Below are 23860 nucleotides of genomic sequence, written 5' to 3'. Positions count from 1 at the left end.
AGCCTGCACCTGTGGCAGTGCATCAGGAGCTGGCCCCAGGTGAAGCCCTTCTGGCCCCAGAGGGGTTTGATGACTCAGTGGCCACAGGTGAGCCTCCTCCAGGGCCCAGTAACCCTTTGGCCTCTCCTGATCTGCAGAGGCTTAGGGCAGAGAGGCGAAGGGAACTGGTTGCCCCCAGGAGGAGTGCTCGCCTTAAGGCCAGAGGAGGCGGGGCTCCTGGGGGTCGGGACCGCCCCTGACCTTGGAAGAGGATAAAAGCCCAGTCAGGCCGGCCCCAGGTTGCGGGAGCAACGTCGTTGTTGGCTTCGGACCTTCCTGTGTTCTTGATCCCTGCTCGGCCTCCTGTTCCTGACTATCCGGCACGCCTGTCCCCTGCTCGGCTTCCTGTTCCTGACTATCCAGTACTCCTGTCCCCTGCTCGGCCTCCTGTTCCCGACCATCCGGCGTTCCTGTTACCTGCTCAGCCTTCTGTTCCAGCGTTCCTGTTCCCCGCCCGGCTCTCTGCAGCGGACCGCGCCCCTCTTCGTGTGGACTCTGCTACACTCACGGTACCTTACCCCCGGGACCAGCACAAGCAGTTTACCACACAGTATTAGGTAAGGTAAAGGTAAAGCACCCCTGGACAGTTAAGTCCAGTCAAAGGCGACTATGGGGTTGTGGCGCTCATCTCGCTTTCAAGCTGAGGGAGCCGGTGTTTGTCCACAGACAGCTTTCCGGGTCATGTGGTCAGCATGACTAAACCGCTTCTGGTGCAACGGACACCATGACAGAAACCAGAGCACATGGAAACACCGTTTACCTTCCTGCTGCAGTGGTACCTATTTATCTACTTGCACTGGTGTGTTTTCAAACTGTGAGGTTGACAGGAGCTGGGACAGAGCAACGGGAGCTCACCCTACCACACGGATTTGAACCGCTGACCTTCTGATCAGCAAGCCCAAGAGGCTCAGTGGTTTAGACCACAGCACCACCCACTCCCCTAGATTCTAACACATAGACGGTACTAGAGACTGCTATTCAAGAATTTAAAGTACCTTCATTTGGCTAGTGGAATTAGTTACATAGTTCTATGGAGCTTGGCATATATCTGACCTGATTTCAATATGCTAATATAACAAGGGTTTCTGGAAAATGAAGGGGTTCACACATAAAAAAGTAATATTTAATTATTTTATTTAAATAGTTTTATTTTGCAATTGTATAACTCAGGTCCTCGCAGCATTTTACAAAATCAGTTGTAATTCTTTCCCCGTGTTTACATACAGAATGAAACACCAGTCTGTAAGTTCTTTTTTTTTTAAGGGGGGATTTAAATCTGTATTTGAATAGGCTCAAAGAGAGATGAGCAACCCTAGCCACCATCTGGTAAAATGGAAATACTCTCATTTAAGCCAAGTTCAGACTAACAAAGTTCGACAAACGTGAAATCCAAATACTTTCAACTTTGCTTGCCCTAAGTTTAAAGAGCAGGTCACTATCAAATAGAGGGATATGCATATTGGCACTGTCTCTTTCACAGTTTCATTCTGTTGCAATCCAGCACTCAGTTGTGGGGTTGCAGAGTCAATTAATACAAAAGTAATGCAAGGAAGCTGCATACTTGCAAATGCACGAACAAACAGCATCAGTACAAAAATAAATTATTCTTATAAATGTATGCTTTATAAAACAGTCTGTTCAGCAGCGGCTGACGTCAAGGTTGGTGCTCACTTGACTTTGTACGATAAAGCCTGTTTGAAACGTCGCTTGAGATCTTGCATGTTAGGTGATTTGGGTCGAGAAATGAGGGACGACCGCCTTTTGTCTCCGCTGCCACAGCTGTGCAACTTACTCACTTCTTTACAAAGATACTGAAATACATCACATACACCTTGGCAGCTATCACTGGTGGAGATTTCTAGAAACACGCTGCCCAGTTCATTGGCCAGCTGCAGGCCATCGCTGGCCGCCACCTGTCTGGAGTGAGCCAAGTCGCCTTTGTTGCCTACAATGACAACAGGCACTTTAGAGTCTGGACGGATCTTCCGGATGTGTTGATAAAGGGGACGGATGGACTGGTAACTACGGTAGTCTGTAATGGAATAGACTAAGACAACACCGTCTGCCCACTTCAGGCACCTGGAGAGCGAATCCAACATCTGTGCAACATCTTCTTGCACCTGGAAAGAAAAAGAGCACATAGACTTAAATAAATGAGATACAAGTGGGAAACCTTTTCAACAGCAACTATATCAAATGCCTTTCCAAATAAGAAGAGGTTTGCTTCAAGACGGGCTGGTTGCTTTGGAAAGAGAAATCTGTTGCTGGCACAGCTGTTCCCAACTTGATGTCCACCAGATGTTTTGGACTACAAATACCATCATCCTCAGCCAGCGTGGTCAATGGTCAAGGCGGATGGGAATTGTAGTCCAAAGTGTCTGGAGGGCACTCCCCAAAGTGTGGGGGAGGCTGTCTTAGCCAATAGCCAGTTCACAAGCTCACAAAGGTTGCATGACAGTGGCACATGTTAACTGTGCCATGTGTGCTTCTCACATGTGGAATGGCTGTGTGCAACAGCTTTAGAGACTCATCAGATACCAGCCCGACCATTGATGCTTTTGCATCTGAATCTAGAAGGGATTGCCAAAGGCAATGTGTAGGTCTTCATCTGTGGTGGCTTTTGACCCCCAACCAGCAAGATGTACGACTCTACTGTGTAATGAAACAAAGAGCTTCGAAGAACTTTTAGTTTCTGCATGAAATGTAGCAAAAGTCACACCACTTTCTAAACAGCCTACGAGAGCATTATTTCTAAGACTGCAATACAGTGGTACCTTGGGTTAAATACGCTTCAGGTTACAGACTCCGCTAACCCAGAAATAGTCCTTCAGGTTAAGAGCTTTGCTTCAGGATGAGAACAGAAATCATGCTCCGGGGGCGCGGCAGCAGCAGGAGGCCCCATTAGCTAAAGTGGTGCTTCAGGTTAAGAACAGTTTCAGGTTAAGTACAGACCTCCAGAACGAATTAAGTACTTAACCCGAGGTACCACTGTAATAGGAAGCTGCCTTATGCAGTCAGACTATTGGTGAATCTAGCTTAGTACTGTCTACACTGACTGGCAGCAGTACCGGGAGATGCCAGGAATTGAACCTGGGATCTTCTGTGTGCAAAGGAGATTCTCTACAACTGTTGAAAAATGCTGGCTTGAATTAAGCCCTCTTGAAAATACAGTGGGTCTTCTGAAATGCCTACAAGTTACTTGCTGACTGTGGACACAGACAATTGCCGAGCAATTCCACATTCTATGCGGCAAATCTTTTCCATTTATTTCCTCCAACTCTTTAACCATTGGACTTCAGTCACAGAACATCATTTGCATTAATGTGCAGATTGCATCAATGAACGTGAAATATCGCAGCCTACTCCTATGAGTGGGAAATTTCTCAGCAACATTCATATCTACTGATGGAATGAATCAAACCTCAAAAGGCCGACAGAATGGACATATTTAGGATTGTTTCCGTACCTCAATACATCCTGGGGTGTCTTGGATTTGCAAGAAAATCTGGTCACCTTCAACGTGAACGAGCCTTGAATAGAGATTGCCTGGAGAAAGAAAAAGGGAAGCTCATTTAAAAACTGTTGCACTTTATTTGGAGGTAGGAGGTATATTATAAAGAAGCAGGGGAACTGATGCTAAACACATTCTTTCTCCATGGGGGTGCAATGTAAATAAAAGGAACCGGTGTGGTCAGAGAATTGGGGAGGCTTAGCCAGGCACCTCACTGGGTTACCAAGAGGCATTCACATTTTCTCAGCCTAATTTACCTTTTTATGCTGCTGTGAAGATAAAAACTAACATACACTTTCCTGGGCTCTTTGGAGGAAGGGTGTGACTCTGTTCATTTGTTAGTGTTTATTTATTATAGCTCTCGCCCTCCAATGAGCTCAAGGTGCTTCATTCCTCTTCCCCATTTTATCCTCACAAGAACCCTGTGAGGGAGGCTAGACTGACAAATAGTGATTTGCCTAAGGTCATCCAGGAAGCTTCATGGCAGAGTTGAAATCAGAAACTGGATCTCTCCAGTTCTAGTCTTGGACTCAGTCTAACCGCACTAGACCTAGGGTCTGCAAAATTATAAGGTTATATTTAAAAAAAACACCCCACAACACTGCTTCTTCCCTGTCCTTTTGTCCCTGTTGGGCAACCACAGAAGCACAGGAGAAGGGCTGGATGGTGTTATGGGAAGCGTAAACAGATCCATTTCCCAGACTTCCCTGGGAAAACAAGGCTATATGTGCATGATCCCCACAAGCACCAGACCCAGATTCACAGAGAGATTCTATGAAAGAAAGAAGCTCACCTGTGTTGGGTTCATAGTCTCCAATGAACCTCCTGGTTAGGTACCGTACAATCATAGCTGGAAAGAAATGAGAGTTGTTGCGTTACTAGTGGTGACAGGTGGCAAAGGAAGACGCATCAAACGACACACATCCCTTTGATAAAAATAGCATTTGCAAAAAAAGGTGGGGGCTGCGATGATGTCCTGCTACAAGCAAACACAGACACACAAAGCTTTTAGCAAAATGAGTGTGGTCTCCTTAGCTACGATGCCTGCTTGCCAATGTAGGCATCTCCCGCCTATAACGCAACAGGCGTGTAGAGTCTGCTTCGAAAGCAACTCTCTTCCCTGAATACGTTCGCAGCTTCTTTGTGTCAGGAGAAGATCTGCACGTACATGCCTCTGTGGCTTTAGGAGAGCATTCCCCCAGAAGCCATTCATTCCCTCGTTCATTCATTCTGGGAGACAAAAGGGCTGAAACGTGGATGACTTTGGGAACAGCGGTGGCTGCCTTGTATCAAGCCAGGAAAATTATCCTTCCCGCTTACTGGGGGGGGGGTGCGGTCCACCCCGGGTGTCACCCCTGAGGGGGTGACAAAATGGCACACCACCGGGGGGGGGGGCACTTACCACAGGGCCTGGCCAGCAGCATACCCAAGCTATGCTTCTCTCCTGGGAGTGATGTGCCCTGCGCTGCCCAAAACAGCAGCGTGGGGCTTGTGCCCGCCAGGCAAACTCCATGGGCAGCTCGCCACGCCACCCCCCTGGGTGGATTGCCACGGCACCCCCGTGGGTGGCTTGCCCTGCCCCCACGCCCCTGCAGTAGCCTGCACAAGGGCAGCCAGTGCAGATGTTGCGAACTGCAACTCCCATCAGCACGGCTAATGGTCAGGGATGAAGGGGGCTGTAGCTCACAAAATCTGGAGGGCATCGGGTTGCGGGGTGGGGAGAGAGAGAGAGACTGAGTTAGTCCACCAGCATCTGGCAGCTGCCTTATAGGCACATCAAACCAAGGATGCATCTAGCTCCAGAGTGGCCACACTGACCAGGAATTGAGATTCCTGCATTGCAGGGGGGTCGACTCCATGACTCTTGGGGTCCCTTCCCCCCCTCTACAATTCTATGATTACAAGGGTTGGGCAAACGGGACCTTTCGCATTCAAAACACGCGCCCGCCCGCCCGCTTCGGCTCCATCCCGCTTTGCAGCAGCCCCTCCGCGGATACGGCGGTGACCTTGGCGCTTACCGCTTTTCCCCACGCTCCCCGTTCCCAGCACAGCCAGCTTCACGTCCTTGACCAGGTAATCGGAGGGACACTCCTGGATCGGAGCTAAAAGGTAGTTGTGAGACATGATGGACAGCCGCATGGGGATAGGCTCCCCTTCCTCCTGCGCCCGGCGAGGCGAAGACGAATCCGGAGGGGCGCAGCTAGCGGCGGTGAGGCGACCTTTCCAGAGGGCAGCTGGAAGCGAGGCGAGGAAGGACAGTGAGCCAGGCTCCCGGCTCCAGTCTCTGCTCCGGATCGCAGCCGCCGCGCCTTTAAAGCGCGCCGGGCGGCGGGCGGGCGGGAGCTGTCTCCGCCCCTTCCTTCCATCTATGGGCCGGGGAAGGGCCGGCGCTGCGTGCGTATGAGGGCCGGGAGGTGTGCGCGCACCGCGCCGAGCGCCACCCAGCGCAGACCGTGGGAGATGCCCGCGGATCCAATGCAGGTTCCAATGGCGCTCCAAGGTTTTCGGCGGCAGCGAAACGAGGGAGCTTTGTGTCGGGGCGCGCTTTATTGGAGAGCCGCGGCTGGATCCTGGCTTGCGGCTTGGATGGGCGTGAATGAATGGGAGGCCCCCCCCCCCCCGCTCCGCACACGCCGGGAGTGAATAAAATGTGGAGAGGTGGGGTTTCCAGTATTTTATTGAAGGGGATCTTGGTCTCTAGGAGTCTGCTCCTATGGCACGCACAGACTGCCAAAAGGCAGAGGGTGACCCAGTAAGGCAAAGCCAACAAAAAAGGTAAAGGAAACGCATCTCCAAAAAAGGAGGATAGAAGATGGTGCAGGTTTGTGCAACATTTGTGTTAGCTGATGTACATAGAATTTAGAAATCATGGCTGCAGTTTAACAAGAAATACAATACATTTCACACTGCAGTTTCACTTCGCTCAGGTGTGCTGTACACCTGCTCTGTTTTAGTCCAGGTCGGTGCTGACTATTGGTGGCCTCTGTTGTCTAATCTGAGGGTCCTTCATCTTTTAACCAGACTGGACAGCCCCTCAAATATAGGACTGCCCTCTGTAAAGCAAGATGCTGGTCACTATGATAAAATATGGTGCTTCTTTTTATCCCACCCATTTCTACACTTTATTTTTAAATCGATGAATACAAGAGCTTGAATTGGTTTTAAAAATTGGTTAAGAAATACAAGTGTAGTGCAGTCGTGTGCACTAGCTCTCATGTGGCTTTGCAAGCTTACTAAGTCTCACTACATCCAATGGATTCAGCTCGCGTGGGGCTGCCTCCACCTATGACCTGTTTTGTGTGGAATTGCTATGCTTTGTTCACTTACATTTTATGGGGCATCACGACATCATCAAAGAAGTCTTCAAGCTCCTCCAGACGACACTTTTATTGGGCATGTGTCCTGATTTGTTCACGTGGAACTTACCTGGAGGTTAGACCATGTCTGGTCTTTACTGAACATTTGGTCTGATTTGCTTGCTGGGCAGGGGGATCTAAGACAATGGGGATTCATCCTGGATTCACCTTGATTTGCTTGTTCAGTGGTTATACGTATTTAGAATCACAGAATCTTAGAAGTGCAGAGTTTGAAGGAACCACGATGGGCTATCTAGTCCAACCCCCGTTTTGCTCACCATGGGGCCCAGTCCCACAACCCTGAGATTATGAGTTTCATGCTGTACCGACTGAGCTATGCTCACCCCATGCTTCTTAAGAGCATTTCCTTAGCATGACCCCTCCATCTTTTATCAGATGTTGTTCCCCCCTCCCATTGTATGGCTATCATGTATCAGGTATGCTTAGGATGATGTACCTGTACACCTCAATACATCTTCATTATTATCCTTCCAGTCATGCCATTTTTAGAAACCTATCCTTTGTGCTTCTTTGCCAATATAAAAATTAATTTAGAAAAGTGCACGTAATTAAATACAGTTGGATTTACATCACAGGCTGTGTTCCCTGTTCATTGCACACTCACTGTGTTTCCAGTTCTTTGTTTTTAAATCCCTGTTATGCATATGTGCCCTGTGCTTTGTTACAAAAGCCTATAGTTTTGATGCGTTGTTTCTCAAACTGGTTTCACACCAATCGGAGTCCTTAAGCTGCTCCTAATTCGTCTCGAGCCATATGTGAACACCTTCGCAAAAGGTGAAGAGAAGAAACGCCAAGGTACACCTGCTTCGGAATAACTGGACGGCTTCCTTTGCTCCAGTTGCAACAAAATATGTCTTTCCTGTAGTGTGCTGTAACTCACCAATGGTTTGTCTCCACCCATGAAGGAACACTCTTCCATTTTCTCCCGAGACAGACGGATGCCAACCATGCTACCAGTGCCCACTGGTGTGAATACAAACAGAAATGAATGAAGCTGTGCTGACATGAACAGCTAGGGAGGGAAGGAGCCATGAAACACACTGGAAAAACAATTTCACTGCACTCGTAAGGGAGCCATGTGAACACACCCTAAGTAATTCTGCAGGCTGCCCCTCTGTGTACAGCTGTCATGGGAAGCAATGTTACCTGCAACATGTGTGAAGTGCGGCTGTCACAAACACACTTCATGTTTGTGTTTGATGTATTACAGTATTTTAATATTTTTTTGGAAGCCGCCCAGAGTGGCTGGGGAAGCCCAGCCAGATGGGCAGGGTATAAATAATAAATTATTATTATTATTATTATTATTATTATTATTATTATTATTATTATTATCTTGAAACCGTGATCCAATCAGGGCATCTGGCAACAGAAGCCTGCTTATGGGAGCTACTTTTGTATGAAAATTAAAATTGCAGCAATTCTGTTTTCATGCCAGAGAAACTATTCTCTTAGAAGAATAGCTGCAGACCACAAGCGAGAGCAGTTTTCAAGCGCAAAGCAGCCATGAGCACATAAGTGCAGAAGAAGAAAAACAGTTTGGATTTGATATCCTGCTTTCTTACTACCCAAAGGAGTCTCAAAGCAGTTAACAATCTCCTTTCCCTTCCTTCCCCACAACAAACACTCTTTGAGGTGAGTGAGGCTGAGAGACTTCAGAGAAGTGTGACTAGCCCAAGGTCACCCAGCAGTTGCATGTGGAGGAGCGGGGAAGCGAACCCAGTTCACCAGATTACAAGTCCTTCTGGATCAGACCGAAGGCTCATTCATTGCAACACCCTGCTCTCATATTGGCCAGCCAGGTGTCTGTGGGAAGCCCCGACGCAGGGCTTGAATGCGATAGCGCTCTCCCCACTTGCGATACCCAGCCACTGCTATTCAAAGGCATACTGTCAATGATGCAGTGCAGATACTCTCCAAACCAATTCAGGGATATCAGATGGGTGTGCACAGTTGTTTAAAGATACAGTATATTTATACAAAGCCTATGTGACAACTGCGTGACAAAACAGGTGGGGCAAAAGGATTGGTCTGTAAGGACAGGAGGAGTTCTGTGGAAGAATGCTAAAAAGTTACTAAAACATTTTATTAGGGAGGAAAGGTTCCTATGGCTACCATACCATGCATCTGATGTGGCATAGGATAGGACTGTCTGCTACAGAGCTACAGTTCCCAACAACCTTAGCAAGCTACAGTTCCCAGAATTCTTTGGGGTGAAGGAGTCTTGTGCTTGGAATGTGTTTTAAGTGTCTTGTGTGGGCCTGCAGCTGCCATGTAGTCGGATGTAGGATGCTTGGTAAGGGTCTGATTCTCAGAACCGTTTCTCATCCTAAGCAGGAAACGGACTCTTTCAGACCGAAGGAGTTCAGGACGTGAGGGATTTCAAAGCACCGCTTCCAAAGATGCGAGGTGGCAGCCTTTCACCTTTGTTGCGATAAGCAGAGACACCATATGTACTTTTCCTAACTGCAAAAACAAAGCTACTTCACTGAGTGTTACCAAGAGCAGCTCTGGGGAGAGCAAGGCAACAGGGATAGGGAGCTGAGAGAACCAGCCCACAGCCCCCTTCCCTCAGCTTACTCCCAGTCCCTGCCCCAAGCACTGTAGAGTTGGAAAGGACTCTTGAGTGTCATTTAGTACAACCCCCTGCAACGCAGGAATATTTTGACCAATGTGGGGCTCAAACTCAGGACCTGAGTGGGGGCAGTGGTGGGTGAGAGGACCATGGGGTACACAAGCTAAAAATGACCCACTCCACATGGTCAATAATGATCAAAGACAGTGTTTCCCAAACTTGGGTCTCTAGCTGTTTTTGGACTACAATTCCCATCATTCCTAGCAAGCAGGACCAGTGGTCAGTGATTATGGGAATTGTAGTCTGAAAACAGCTGGATTGGGGAACACTAGAGAGCTCCACATTGATTGCCTCTAGTTCGGGTTGATAGGAACTGTAGTCTAAATACTTCTGGGTATCACAGTGTTGGCTCCCCTGGCATGTCTAGTTAGACTTGTGTGATTTTACTGAGAAGAGTTTAAACTATACCAGCCTCCGGGACAAGCTTTTGTTATTCTCCTCTTCCAGATTTTTATCTCTGGTAACAGTGTGATGCGCGTTTGTTGTGTCTCATGTGCCTCTCCGGTTTACTCATAAACAATGTCATTAAAATTTGAATTTCTCAGTCATGTTGTGAAATGAGTAAAAAAGGAAAGAAAAGAGTGCAATATTGCTTTTGTAGCTGTAATAAACCCACATTGCAAAAAATATTACACTGCACTACTAATCTACTTTTTAAGCTGGCTTTGGAAGGAGCAGTAAAATTGTTGAACATATTTTTCTCCCCTGTGTACAAATAAAGTAAAACTACTGTCACACTAAAAGAAATGAGCTCCCGTTTTAGTCCTCTAGAGGGATGCGCTTCATAGCTGTTTGGCTGAAATCTGTAAGAAAAAGAAACACCCTCATGTATAAGAGAGATGAGAGGCACCATTATGTGGATCCACATGAAACATCGCAGCTAATATAGGCGCGTTCTGAGATGGTTTATTAGCTGGCACTCTGAATTGTTCCCTTCCAGTGTGAATTCAATTTCATGGGTGTGAATGCACCGCTAGCAGAGCAGAGATACAGGGCATGTCATTGCCAGTTCAGAGCAGTTCCCAAAATGTGGCAAAAGGTTGTGTACTTGGATGATTCAAAAAGGGAACCTGCAAGAAAATGTTGCAGTATGGAGTGCTCCTGCCTAGCATTGGGCCAGACAGCCTCCCTCCTTCCCTTGCCTAAAAATGACCCAATCCACATGGTCAATAATGATCAAAGTGGTTCCTAGAAGCTGTAAGCATGTGACAGCAACCATATCCCGGGAATGGCTTTGACTGGCTCAACCAGGTGACGGCAGCCAATGGGTCTCAGAACCTCAGTGAGTTAGGGACTTCCCCTGCAATAATTTATATTTATATGCTGCCCATCTGATTGGGTTGCCCCCGCCACTCTAGGCAGCTTCCAACAAATTAAAACATTAAAAACTTCCTTATCCAGAGCTGCCTTCAGATGTCTTCTATAAGTCAGATAGTTGTTCATTTCCTTGACATCTGACGGGAGGGCGTTGCACAGGGTGGGCACAATTACCAGGAAGGCCCCCTGCCTGGTTCCCTGTAACTTCACTTTTGGCAGTGAGGGAACTGCCAGAAGGCCCTCGGCGCCAGACCTCAGTGTCTGAGCTGGATGATGGGGGTGGACATGTATCCTTCAGGTATATGGGGCCGAAGCCATTTAGGACTTTAAAAGTCAACACCAACCCTTTGAATTGTGCTTGGAAATGTACTGGGAGCCAACGTAGGTATTTCAGGACTGGTGTTATGTGGTTCTGGCAGCCGCTCCCAGTCACCAATCTGGCAACCGCATTCTGGGTCAGTTGTAGTTTCCGAGCCACCTTCAAAGGTAGCCCCATGTAGAGCGCATTGCAGTAATCCAAACGGGAGATTATTCTTGGAATACTCTTGGGCGAGACACCTGTAGCCCACCTCACTGCAGCAGGGGAATTCTGGGTATTCTTGTAAGTGGGTCTGTTGGAGTGTAGGCCTCTAGCAAATGCCCAACCAGGCTGGCTTTTGAATCTACCTGTGCTTACCACAGTATGGACAGAAGTATCCAGGAGTGTGGAAAGGGCTGCAACACCTTGCATTAGAGCTCTGCAATCTACTGACCCCAAAAAATGCATTTCCATTAGGAACACAGGAAGTTGCCTTATACTGAACCAGGTGCGTTGGCCCCTCTGCCTCAGTTATTGCCCACACTGACTAGCAGCAGTTCCCCAGGGTTTCGGGCAGGATCCTCTCTCAGCCCTACCTGGGGATGCCAGGGATTGAATATGAGGCCTTCTTCATGCACAACAAATGCTCTGCTCCTGAGGTGTGACACTTTCCCAAGCAGTGGGAGGTTGACCAGCAATGGGACAATTAGGAGCCATGCCCCATACGAGAGCAGAGAAATCTGCTTTCCTTTATACTGCCCATATAAACTTGTTTATTGCACTTGCATTGGAAAAGGTAACAAATATGAATTGAGAGGCTGTTTTTCTCTCTCCTCCTCTTCTTTCCTCAAGTGGCAACACCTGAGTGCAGGATTTATTGATTCAAGGCTACACACAAAAGCTGGAATATTGCCTATTGTCATTTCCTCGAACAATCTGCTGACAACAGATTCGGAATTACCACCCATCCCCTCTCCTGCATCCTCTTGAGCTGTGCAAATGTAGCTCATAGGTGCAGGCTTGAAAACAGATGTGTGTGTTTGTGTTTTCCTTCTCTGCGTACAGCCAGCATCCTCTTGTGCCTGCCTCAGTGAGCAGAGAGGAAATACAAGTTGCTGCTTAAAGGGACTAGTAAAGCAAATGGCAAAAGGGTTGAGGCTCCCTGCTTTTTACATTTTTTTTTACATTTTACATTACATTGTTTTACATTCGTTTTACATTTTGTCAGTTCATGATTATTTAACTTGCTCTGTCTTTTCGATGGTGGATATCTTAAGAAGTGTCCAAATACATAGCTAACAAACAATTTTCCAATGGTTGTAAACTGCTCCCTGGACATTTTCAGTTGAATGGTGGGTATGGAAATGTTTTAAATAAAATATCAGAACAACCCAATTATCAGCATACGGTTTAAAGCAGCCTTATATTCATGCACTGCTCTGGAAGCTGTGGGTGAAGAGGAACTCCATGCAGGCAACTCTCATGCACCCGGCAAAAAAAGTCAAGTCTGCCTGCATAGAAATACATTGGGCTGCTGCTGCTGCTGCAGGAGGAGGAGGGATAAAGGGTAGCCCATTGCACATCACCAAAAAGAGAAAACAGAGCTATCATGACTAGTTGCCATTGGCCACTGTGAAAATAAGATTCTCTAATCCTCTTTTAAAGACATTCAAGTGGGCATCCATTATTATTCTTAAGATTTGTATACCTCCCTTCATCCCAAGATCTTAGGGCGGTTCGCAAGATAAAAACACAAGGTAAAAACACAAACCAATGGTAAAACAAAAACAAAATACACCCCCAACACATTTAAAAGGCTGCAGAATGTTAATCAGCCAACAATCTAGTTGAGGAGGAACGTTTTCGCCTGGTGCCTAAAATATACCGTATTTTTTGCACCATAACACTCACTTTTTTCCTCCTAGAAAGTAAGGGGAAATGTCTGTGTGTGTTATGGAGTGAATGCCTGCGGATGGCGGGGGGGATCTGCTGCAGTCGTGAGCAGAGGATCCATGGTTCCCCTTCCTTCCCTCCTCCGTGGTTACAAAGCATGGATCCACATGGATCCTCAGGATTTTTGCATTGGGCTACTCCAAACTCACCTTCAGATCACATGTCTGTGGCCACAGCATGAACCACAAAAATCATATATCCACTATTTCGTTTAGAATATTTTTTTCTTGTTTTCCTCCTCTAAAAACTATGTGCGTGTTATGGTCTGGTGCGTGTTATAGAGCGAAAAATACGGTATATAATGAAGGCGCCTGACAAACCTCCCTGGGGAGAGCATTCCACAAACAGGAAGCCGTGGCAGAAAAAGTTCACTCTTGGATTGCCACCCTTCGGACCTCTGGGGAGGAGGCGCACAAAGAAGGGCCTCAGGTGAGGAACCCAGAGTCCAGGTTGGTTTATGTGGGGAGAGGCGGTCCTTGAGGTATTGCAGTCCTGAGCCGTTTACACACAGATTCATAGGTGAGGGGAGAGACTTCATCAGGCAAGGCCTTCTTCCACCTGCCTTGCTCCACCCTCTAGTCTCTGCTTCTCAATTTGTATTATATTATTTTATGCACTGTGGCTTGCCGTTGTTTTACTAATTGTAGTTTAGAAATTATTTTTTGTAATTGTTAAGAGTGAATTTCTGCTAAATTTTTATATGCTGGCATTATTATTCTATACTGTTGCTGAGTGTTACATTTTTGATGTAGTTTGCTTGAAGTTGTTTTATTATCACATTTTTGTATTGGATTAGATTGTTATAAGGTGTACATTCCTTGTTTCTTCAGCTTGTAAACCGCCTTGGGTATTGTAAGATAGATGGTATACAAATTAAAAATGATGAACGATGGTGATAGTTTTAAGTTACTTTCTTTTGTCTGCCTTCACTCATTGCCCTGAGTTCCAGTATTATGAAAAAAGGACAGAGGAGCCTCCTGGATCAGGCCATTTGCCCTGGCCCAGCATCCTGTTCTCAGTGTGAACAGCTGGAAGCCTGTGGAAAACTTGCAAGCAGGACCCAGCCACAGCAGCACTCTAGCCTCCAGCAACTGGTATTCAGAAGCATTACTGCCTCATCTGAGCTGGGAACAAAGGGGACTTGCTTGCATGTGCAAAATGGAGATCCCACACCTGGGACAGTGGAGAAGCATGCGCTACTCATGTTTTGTAGTGGGCAGCTCTGCACCCGACTGAATCACGCTGTCATCAATGTTTCTCCCATAGAATAGTACAGTCACATTTTCTATTCAGTTCAACAAAGAAACCACATAGCTAAAAAGGAAGCTTGTTTTGCCCACCTACATTTTTATTGATAAAGAGAGAAAAACCTTGATAGGTTTGTTTCCAGTCAAAAGCTGCTGCTTTTAATAATGTAACCTATTTCTGACTCCCATCTTTTGCTTTCTGCAGCTCTCTGTAAAAGTGCACATTTGTATGGCACTCTTGAAACATACACCACATGGTCTGAAGTGGCTTTGACTCTTTCAGTGTATTTTGACCCATCAAGAATGAGCTGGCCACGTAGAAGTTGAATGACAGATGTGGGGGTGAGGATACAGAGCTAAGACTGGATGAGACAGAAGATGGAATAGCAGCAAACAAGGGGAAGGACCGAAGAAGATTCAGAAATGGAAATACTTGAAAAAGGATGCTAATGAAGAGAATATAGGGGGATGAGCCAGAGAAAGAAACAAAGAGCCAGAGATCAAGATTTAAATAGTATAAAAAGGTGACATCTTTAAAGATTGAAAAATATGTGCTGCTCCAAAATCTGTTGGTAGAATGTACAGCCAAGGGTAAATACATGGTGCTTTCTGGCACAACTTGTTCTGGGGATGGATATTATGCTTTTTATGTAGAATGACAGAAAATAGGAAGCTGCCTTATAGTCCGACCATTGGTCCATCTAGCTCAGACAGATAGAGGCACTCCAATGTCTGACATCACAGTACTCATGGTGTAGAACCCATGAAAAAAACCATCCAATTTCTAAGATGTTTTACCAGAACCAGTGTTTTCTGTTGACATACCAGCCCATTCATCCCATTTTTTATCTCCCAGATCACTCTTTTCTCACTATTCCCCACAGATGTGTTTTCTGTAGAAGGAAGCCACGCAGCAGGGTGACAAGGATTAAATGCAGAATTAATCATATTTAAAGATCGACATGTGTTTATAATCTCACACTAAGTGGATCCCCTAGCGTTGGTGGGAGTAAGAGGCAAATGTAGTGGAAAAGGGGTAGAGGAAGGGAAATGAGGGATGCTGTCATTCCTTATCCTGAGACAATAAAGGACAAAAAACTTCATTGGAGACTAGATTCCTTTTTGAGAGGCTACTCAGTTCAGCAACTTCAGCCCAACTGTAGTTGAATCACCAAATGATTAAACTGGGCTATGTTGGTGTATTTTTGGAACATCACTCCTGTAGCTACAGAAAACATAATTGTACTAAGCCATCAAGGACAAGAGGAAAGCACAATCAACGTAATGAACAGCACTTAATTTATAAGAACAAAGGGTGTTATTTTTTAGAGTCTGCTAGATGTCAAACTCTCAATTCACACAGGTGATCTACGTGCCATTTTCCCACACACACAGCCACAGAATGGGCAGCTGGAATGTGCCCAACTTTTCCAAAATGGATTTTGTTGACCAAAGTTTATCAAGATATAGCTTGGCATAGATAACGGAGATAAATAACCCTTACTGATCAAAAGCTGGACTCCATCTGCATGTACCCTTTATAGACTGAAAAAACACTTGGTTTCTGCTTCATCCCATTAGTGCAAGAGAATAGGTTGATTTCATTAGCCAAATGGTAAGTTGCGTATACACACACACACAGAAGCAACAACCATTTTGTGTGCATTTAATTGATGTGCAACCACAGACGTATGAGTCCTTTTGGACCCAGAAGAGGGCAGAAAGGGGGCGTAACAGGTTGGGCTCATGCATGCTCCGCCAATGCATGCAGGGGGCCAGGAATGGAACCCACACACAAAACGGTCATTGCATGCACGTATCTCTCATCCCAGATTGACACACCTAGAACTCTGCTCAAGTTACTAAAACTTATAACCCAAACCAATGCTTTGAGAGACTATGCTAATCAGCTCTAACTAATAAGTATTATTTATGTATTTTTAAACATCTAGCTCACTTAGCTGGAATTAAATCAACAGCATACCCACAAGTAAGAATTTTGGGCCAATTTATAGTGCATTGGGGATTGGACAGCCCTTAGGGGCAAGAAAGAACTTGGCTATCTTTAAGTGATCATTTCTGCCTATAATTTAACTCAACACTCCATTCATGCCAAATAGTTCTTGTCTTTTTACAAAAGCACAGTGCTTGTTAAGAATAATTTGACCACACCAACACAAACTTAGGTCCTCAAGGTGGTATTTTATTTTGTTCACATACACTATGCCATAAACTCATATGGAATTGGTTCCAGCAGCTCTGGCTCCTTGCCATTGTTTCTCACAAAGTGGGCTTCTCTTGGAGGAGCAGGCTAGAAGGCAGAAAAAGAAATTTAAACATAAATCTAAGTTACAATAGCATTGTTTAGTCCAGGTGCCATCTGTTGGGCTTTCCTTGTTTTTACTGCAGCGCTATGTCCCTAGAACACAAAAACCTACAATACTTTGGACTTGAGAAAGCATGGCACCTCGTCTCGGAATATGGCAACTAATAATTCTATGCATGAATCATTTTATAATTTGTTAAATATATTTTCCCCTAGCAAGTTTGCTGTATCACTTGAGAATAAGATGAGTCACACAGTAGCAGTTTTTTAATACAAGCCAACAGCAGCTTTCTTCCCCCCGCCCCCCATAATATGCACGAAGATTACCTACTAGCACTGAAAATAACTTTATAAAAATAATACCAAGGCTAAATGCATTTGAAACATACTTGGATTATGCAGAAAAAACCCCACTAGTGTTTATGACTAAACTTCCTTCTAATCTGAAAAATGTGTTAATGGAATTAATTACCTGACATTCTTCTTGTCAGAAACTTAATTGCTTCCTGACATCTTAGTCACATAGAATGTTCAAACCACTTCCGCTAACCCCCTCCCTTTGTTTGCAGACAAAGTACATACTTTGTTCACATCTCAATACATTACCTGGCGTTTTAGTTCAAACCAAATTCCCTTTTCCTTTCCTTCTTTTTTCTTTCTTTCATTTTCTTTCACACGTTGCAAGAAGCTGTCTCTGCTCTTTGAGTGCTTAATATGCTCAATTCGCACATTAATTCTCTTGGCCAGAATCTTGCCCCTAGACACAGAACACCAACACTGTTAGATTTAGCAGCTTTTCCTGTGGGTTTTTTTAAAAAACAAGTAGGACTAACAGCTGAGCCCAAGTCAGTACACATGGTTACCATGCTGGTCTCAAGAGCATAGGCAACTCTGATTGCTGTAGGAACATGTAAGCTTTCAGATTTTGAAGAACTGTTCAATATGTTTCCTTTGACAGGATCCAAACCAATTAAGTATTAACTGGTTGGGTTTTAAAAGGATATTGTCTCTGCCCCACCTGAATGGCCAATGGAGACAACAAATGTCTAACTGGCAAAGTGAATGGGGAGAAAGAAATCCATCAATGCAATTAAAGCTCCAACCCATTTTAGTAGCACTTACTTAACTTTCTTGTTCACAATAATGCCCACAGCATGCTGGGTAACGTTGTATACCCTTCCTGTCTTGCCATGGTAACATTTGTGGGGCATGCCTTTCTGGATTGTGCCCATGCCCTGTTAATAAAAGACATAAAAGACAGACAGAAAATATTACCATAGCTTATCTTACAAAAAAATGTCAAAGATATATTGAACTAAAACAGTTGTAATCATAACATTAGCAACATTTCCCAAAAGCTTCCAATATCAGATAACAGAAAGAACATGTTTAAAAATATAAATTTGTCCCAAAGTCCTCCAATGTCAGGTTCCCAAGCTTTAACTGGACTAAGCATCTGTCTAATAATTAAACTATCAAGTAAGCTACTATGTTTTAGATTATACAGTGGGTAATATCTAGCAAGTCATACTCAGAATAGTCCTATTGCAATCAATGGACTAGATTTCAATTGGTCTACTCTGCAAATGGAATAGCATTGTATATCAAGCAATGTTTACCATTTGAAATAAAATTCTAGAGCGAAGTACTGGGTCTTCCAGTTGCTCACTTATCCTGTTGCAGGAAATCAGATCATGCAACAGCCATATCCAAACTGATGAATGGTTTGCCAATACACGCATGGTTGCCACAATTATTCTTACACATTAATGGTATCTTAAAATATTTAATCAAATAAAATTAAATCTGAAGAACTGGACACCTCTGGTTTGCTTTCAGTGCCGGTGAAATGATTTGCTCACTTTGCTATTACAAAAGCAATCATAAGAGACAATCATCATCAAGCTCCAGAGTGTTATGAAATAAAAATTTCAAGTAAAGTTCTGTATCAGCATTAGTGTGATATACTGAAGAGGGCAACCTTCTGGCAAATTAATACTCCTCTGTGTATTTTCCAAATTACATTGTAAGATGAAATGCAATTGTGAGCATAGTTCAAATCCCAGCATTTAATACTCAGGGCAAGCAAAACAGTATTTGTTATTCTGTTAGATTGTATTTAATTTGAATTCTGTTTTAGAAGGATAATGAGAGAACTACAGTATTAGAATTAGCATTAGAGCAGCATTTTTAAATTTAAAAATACCTTTATGTCAACAATATCACCCTTCTTATAGATGCGCATGTAGGTAGCAAGAGGGACCACACCTATGAAAAAATGCAATAATAATCATATTTTTACTTAAGATAATTTTGTATGTTTAGCTTGAGAAAGAGGTGGTTAAGAGTGTATATTATAGGCATCTTCAAATAACTAATGGGCTGATACATGAGGGATGGAGCAAGCTTGTTTTCTCTTGCTCTCAAAGATAGTACCTGAACCAATGGATTCAAGTTACAAGAAAGGAGATTCAAACTAAACATCAGAAAGTACATTCTGACAGTAAGAGCTGTTTGACAATGGACTCCCTTGGGAAGGTGGTGGACTCTCCTTCCTTGGAGGATTTTAAGCAGAGGTTGGACTAGTTGACCCTTGGGATCTCTTCCAACTCTATGAAATGTATTAAAAGTATTAAAATTGACTTACAACACTCAGGCTATATAAGTAAAATAAACTACACATAGAAGCAATTCCTCTTCCCAAAGCCCCTCTATTAGTGCTACTTTCTGAGCTTTCTAGCCTGCATCTACAGATTTCTAGCAATGTATATGTAAAGACATTTTTCAATAAATTAAAGATGCGTAAGTCTCAGCTGATACTGATAGCATATGGACTCTGGGATGTGAACGTTCACCTGACCTTGGTGGTCACATCAGTTTACTGAAATAACCCTTATTCCTGGATCAACTAAAGGCAACAAACCCACTGACCAACTAAACTAGCTGAACAAATATTCCCTACCATGTTTGCGAAAGGGTCTTGAGAACATGTAACGTGTCCCCCTCCTCTTCCCCTTGGTGTTGGTCATCTTGACGGTTTACTGAAAGAGAAAATACAATTGGATCAAAAATTAACAGAAAATAAAATTAAAACATGCACAACGGTAGCTTTCCCCCAAAGTAAATAACAACGAGGGGAGGCGGCATATGTCAAGATTATCAGGGGGGAGGGATTATATACCCCTCACACTACAATACTGCAGAAAAGCCATTGTCTAGCATTAAACACGTTTAGCATCATGTCTCATTCGAGCCTGAATATCTCGTCAGAATAATTTACCCGTGCAACATCTTGAAATCCATATACATGCATTTTACACCCAGGTATCTACACCCACTTTTGCTTGCGTATGTATAGACACAATATCCTCCAAAACACTTCCAAGTTCATTTGCACATGCATAGTTAAGCCACAGGTTCAGTCTCTGCTACCTCCAGTATAAAAAAAACAACAGGAGTTGAGGCAGTACAAAAGATCTCCCTGCCCAAGCCTCTGGAAAAGCCACTGACGCTCAAGAGCAGGCAAATTTTTTTTTTGGGGGGGGGGAAATCTCCATAAAGCAGCCTTTCTCAACCTGTGTCCCCAGATGTTGAACTACAACTCCCATCACCCCAGCTAGTAAGGCCAGAGCTCAGGGATGATGAGAGTTGTAGTCCAACAACATCTGGGGACCCACAGGTTGAGAACCGCTGCAAGAATAAGATACGTTTCCAGGAGCGACTATACACCTTAGTGACATCTAGACCTTTGAAGGCTTCCCAGCCCTGCCACTCGAGGTCCTGCCTTAACTGGAGAAGCCAGGGACGGGAGCCTGGGGCTTTCTGAATGCAAGGCGTGCGCTCAGTCCACTTCTGGGCGAGGAGGAGAAAGCAGGAGGCGGCGGCCTCCATCGCAAACCTCCACGTGCGCTTGGATCGCACCCGTTGCTGCAGTTTCCTCCCCGGCCAGCGCACCCCACTAGCGCCGCTCCCGGGTCCGAGTCCTCCCGCCGCCCTCTCCTACCTAGCCGGCCTCCCCCCTCTTCCCATCCTTCCCGGAGGCCAGGCCGCCCTCGGCGAAACGGCTCTCGCTCCCTCGCTCTCCCCACTTCCAATCGCCGCCCGGCGCAGTTCCCCCTCTCCCGTTTCCCCGCCACCGGCCCATTTCGCGCCAAAGCCCCTCACGGACCCGCTAGAAGCGACCCCCCAGGAGTGGAAGAGGAGCAGCCGAGCTCCGCCGTGTACCTGTAAGATGGCGTCCGAGGCCAAAAGGAAAGAAGGCGGGGCTTCCTGCGCTCTCCGCTCCTTCCTGCCCGCGTGCAGGGGCCCTCCGCGAGGTAGGGCTGTCCCGCAGAAACGCCGGAGTGTATGCGACGTCGCGTGCTGGCGTGGAAACTTTTATATATATTAAATATATAAAAATATATATATATATAAAAGGAAGCGACACGGGTGCTGGGGAGAAAGCAACCGAGCATGGAATAAATACCTCTGTCTTCCGTAGTACTGTGAACGGAGGCAGGCAGTTGTCGTAGATGCGCTTTCCAGGAGGCCCTTGCTAGGCAAAAAGGGAGCCCGGGGCCTAGGAGCTGACCCCGCCCACGCAGGCGTTAGGCAGCGCGTGCGGCTGGCTGCCGTCACGTGGTCCCAGGGAGCCGGTTGAATGGAGTCATGTACGTACTGCTGTGAATAGCACCATCTATGTAATAACTGGATGTTGCAAGCAGCGGATAGGCCGCGTTGGATATTTTATTTTTCTTACGGAGGAACAACTGCGATGGAGGGCAGGTTTCTGGCCCACTGTAAGCGATCTCAAGTGCAACATCTTCCCGGCACTAATTTCGAAAGAATGAATGGCATGCCATAGTCAAAATAAAAAAAAATCCTTCCAGTAGCACCTTAAAGACCAACTAAGTTAGTTCTTGGTATGAGCTTTCGTGTGCATGCACACTTCTTCAGATACACTGAAACAGAAGTTGCCAGATCCTTCTATATAGTGAGAAGGTGGGGAGGGGTATTACTCAGAAGGGTGGTGGGAATGGGAGATTGGCAGATAGCTGAGATGAGCCTGTTGACGACTCTTAACGACTGCAATAGGTCTGACAGGAAAAGGCAAGGGTGAGAAGGTGAAAAATGGCTTAGTCATGTATAATGAGATAAGAATCCAATGTCTTTGTTCAGACCAGGTCTCCATGGTTTTAAGTTTGGTAATGAGTTGCAATTCAGCAGCTTCTCTTTCCAGTCTATTTCTGAAATTCCTTTGTAGTAAAACAGCTACTTTGAGATCTTGTATGGAATGTCCTGGGAGATTGAAGTGTTCTCCTACTGGTTTCTCTGTTTTGTGATTCTTGATGTCAGATTTATGTCTGTTTATTCTTTGGCGTAAGGTTTGGCCTGTTTGTCCAATATAGAGAGCTGAAGGACATTGTTGGCATTTGCAAATGGACAACAGCTAAGCTTGCTCCTTGCACCTGATCGGCTCAGCCATTGAGCACCAGTTCTCCTAACCAGGTTCACATACACACCACCCGCCTTCATGTGTACATGTCAACACCTCACGCAATGGGGAATACCTCAGATGCAATACTGGGCACTGTCAATTTCAAATGTTTTAAGACTTTGGAGAGTCCCTGAGTAAATGCTAATAAGTCAGTTGGATAAATGTTGAACGATGCACTGTGTGAAAAAGTACATTTTTATTTGCCCTGAATCTTCCACTATTCAGCAACATTGGATGGTGCCAAGTTCTAATATTATGAGGTAGGAAAGATTCTCTGCACCTTTTATTTATACAAGGAGCCCTGGAGGCCCATCAGATGGGAGACAAGTGCTAAATGCATTACCAACATTTTGACTACCACACAGTGGCATTAAACTGCATCAGGCCATGTTATGGAGAGATGCATGAGCAGTCTGACAACCAGGAGCTCTTCATCTTCTAGATAGTCACAATAATAACTGTTTCATAAGGAATTCAATTTGTGCTTAAGCCTGTCTTTTGCTTCTCCCTCCCTCCTCATGTCTCTTTAGAATGTGAACCCAAAGGCAGGGACCATCTTAGAACTGATTTTTGTAAGGCTCTCAGGGAGTCTTTTGACCAAAGAGTGGTATTTAAATGCTGTAAACAATTAACAAAAAAAGCACAAAAGGAAAGGGGATTAGGGGGGAGGAGGGAGGAGGGAAAAGCAATATTGGGGTATTTTAATATTTGTTGCTTCAAACAGAACAAGATGCAGCAGTAAAAATAAAAGCTAATGCTATTCTAGGCTGCATGTAGTGTCCAGATCAAGGGAAGTAATAGTACCATTCTATTCTGCCTTAGACCACACTTGGAATACTGTGTCCAATTCTGGGCACAATTTAAGAAGGATGTTAGCAAGCTGGAACATGTGCAGAGGAGGGCAACCAAGATGATCAATGGTCTGGAAACTAAGCTTTATGAGGAGCGATTGAAGGAGCTGGGTATGTTTAGACTGGAAAAGAGGAAACTTAGAGGACATGGATATGATAGCCATCTTCATATATCTTAAGGTATGTCACATAGATGAGGGAGCATGCTTGTTTTCTCCTGCTCTGGAGGGTAGGACTTGAACCAATGGCTTCAAGTTGCAAGAAAGGAGATTCTGACTAAACATTTGGAAAAACTTTATTACAGAGCTGTTCAGCAGTAGTAAAGCCTCTCATGAGAGGTGGTGGAGTCTCCTTCCTTGGAGATTTTTAAAAAGAGGTTGGATGGCTATTTGTCATGGATGCTTTAGCTGAGATTCCCACATTGCAGGGGGTTGGACTAACCCTTGGGGCCCCTTCCAACTCTAAGATTCTATGATTGTAAGATCATTTACTCCTGCTGCCATTTCAAGCTGCATTTGTGCTGTGTTGTTCACATCAGAGAGAGGATCGGGATGTATTTATTCCATGTACATGACTTTTTTGGTTTTTCACTGCTGTAAACATCCACCCTAGAACTGCGCGTGCACAACAGCTGGCTCATACGTTCACATTCCCACTTACTCCGCATCCAGATTTCTAGTTGGATTAAAGGTGGTTTGAGGTGAGAAATGCATCAAACACCAGCATTTGTGAAGAAACTACAGGATTGATATGGTTTATGGCTAACAACATGTGAATGTAGCTTCCAAAACTAGCAGTGGGAACACATTGCAGTTATTGGTAACGTG

The 23860-nt window shown here is 45.1% G+C and overlaps 2 protein-coding genes across 3 annotated transcripts; both read right to left on the bottom strand.

Annotated features, from left to right (window-relative positions):
* Nucleotides 1-1199: 1199 nt before the first annotated feature.
* On the bottom strand, nt 1200-5813 carry RASL11A (RAS like family 11 member A). Its single transcript, XM_082220206.1, has 4 exons — nt 5569-5813; nt 4344-4400; nt 3506-3585; nt 1200-2159 (listed from the first exon to the last, which is right to left on the bottom strand). Exons 1-4 carry the CDS (start codon nt 5687-5689, stop codon nt 1707-1709), a joined length of 711 nt encoding a protein of 236 aa, XP_082076332.1. The 5' UTR covers nt 5690-5813; the 3' UTR covers nt 1200-1706.
* Nucleotides 5814-16559: 10746 nt separating this feature from the next.
* Nucleotides 16560-21003, bottom strand: RPL21 (ribosomal protein L21). 2 transcript variants are annotated; one of them, XM_082221125.1, is made up of 6 exons: nt 20928-21003; nt 19666-19744; nt 18910-18971; nt 17826-17938; nt 17310-17460; nt 16560-16688 (listed from the first exon to the last, which is right to left on the bottom strand). In XM_082221125.1, the coding sequence occupies exons 2-6, from the start codon at nt 19730-19732 to the stop codon at nt 16599-16601; spliced, it is 483 nt and encodes a 160-aa protein (XP_082077251.1). In that variant the 5' UTR covers nt 19733-19744; nt 20928-21003; the 3' UTR covers nt 16560-16598. The 2 variants fall into 2 exon arrangements, with proteins under 2 accessions (XP_082077251.1, XP_082077252.1); XM_082221126.1 differs by lacking the exon at nt 20928-21003 and adding an exon at nt 20872-20896.
* Between the last annotated feature and the right edge of the window lie 2857 nt (nt 21004-23860).

Source organism: Podarcis vaucheri, assembly GCF_965113315.1.
Source record: "Podarcis vaucheri genome assembly, chromosome: 4".
In the NCBI taxonomy this organism is placed as follows: Eukaryota; Metazoa; Chordata; class Lepidosauria; order Squamata; family Lacertidae; genus Podarcis; species Podarcis vaucheri.
Note: the sequence above shows the minus strand (reverse complement) of the source record. Positions and strands in the feature narration are given on the sequence as shown.

Coding starts and splice junctions, on each gene's coding strand:
- RASL11A (XM_082220206.1), bottom strand. CDS start 5,689: ATGCGGCTGTCCATCATGTCTCACAACTACCTTTTAGCTCCGATCCAG. Junction 3,586..4,343: donor AGACTATGAACCCAACACAG/GTGAGCTTCTTT, acceptor TTCTTTCTCCAG/GCAATCTCTATTCAAGGCTC. Junction 2,160..3,505: donor ACACCCCAGGATGTATTGAG/GTACGGAAACAA, acceptor TTTTCTTTCCAG/GTGCAAGAAGATGTTGCACA.
- RPL21 (XM_082221125.1), bottom strand. CDS start 19,732: ATGACCAACACCAAGGGGAAGAGGAGGGGGACACGTTACATGTTCTCA. Junction 17,939..18,909: donor GTGATATTGTTGACATAAAG/GTATTTTTAAAT, acceptor TTTTATTAACAG/GGCATGGGCACAATCCAGAA. Junction 17,461..17,825: donor ATTGTGAACAAGAAAGTTAA/GTAAGTGCTACT, acceptor TTCTGTGTCTAG/GGGCAAGATTCTGGCCAAGA.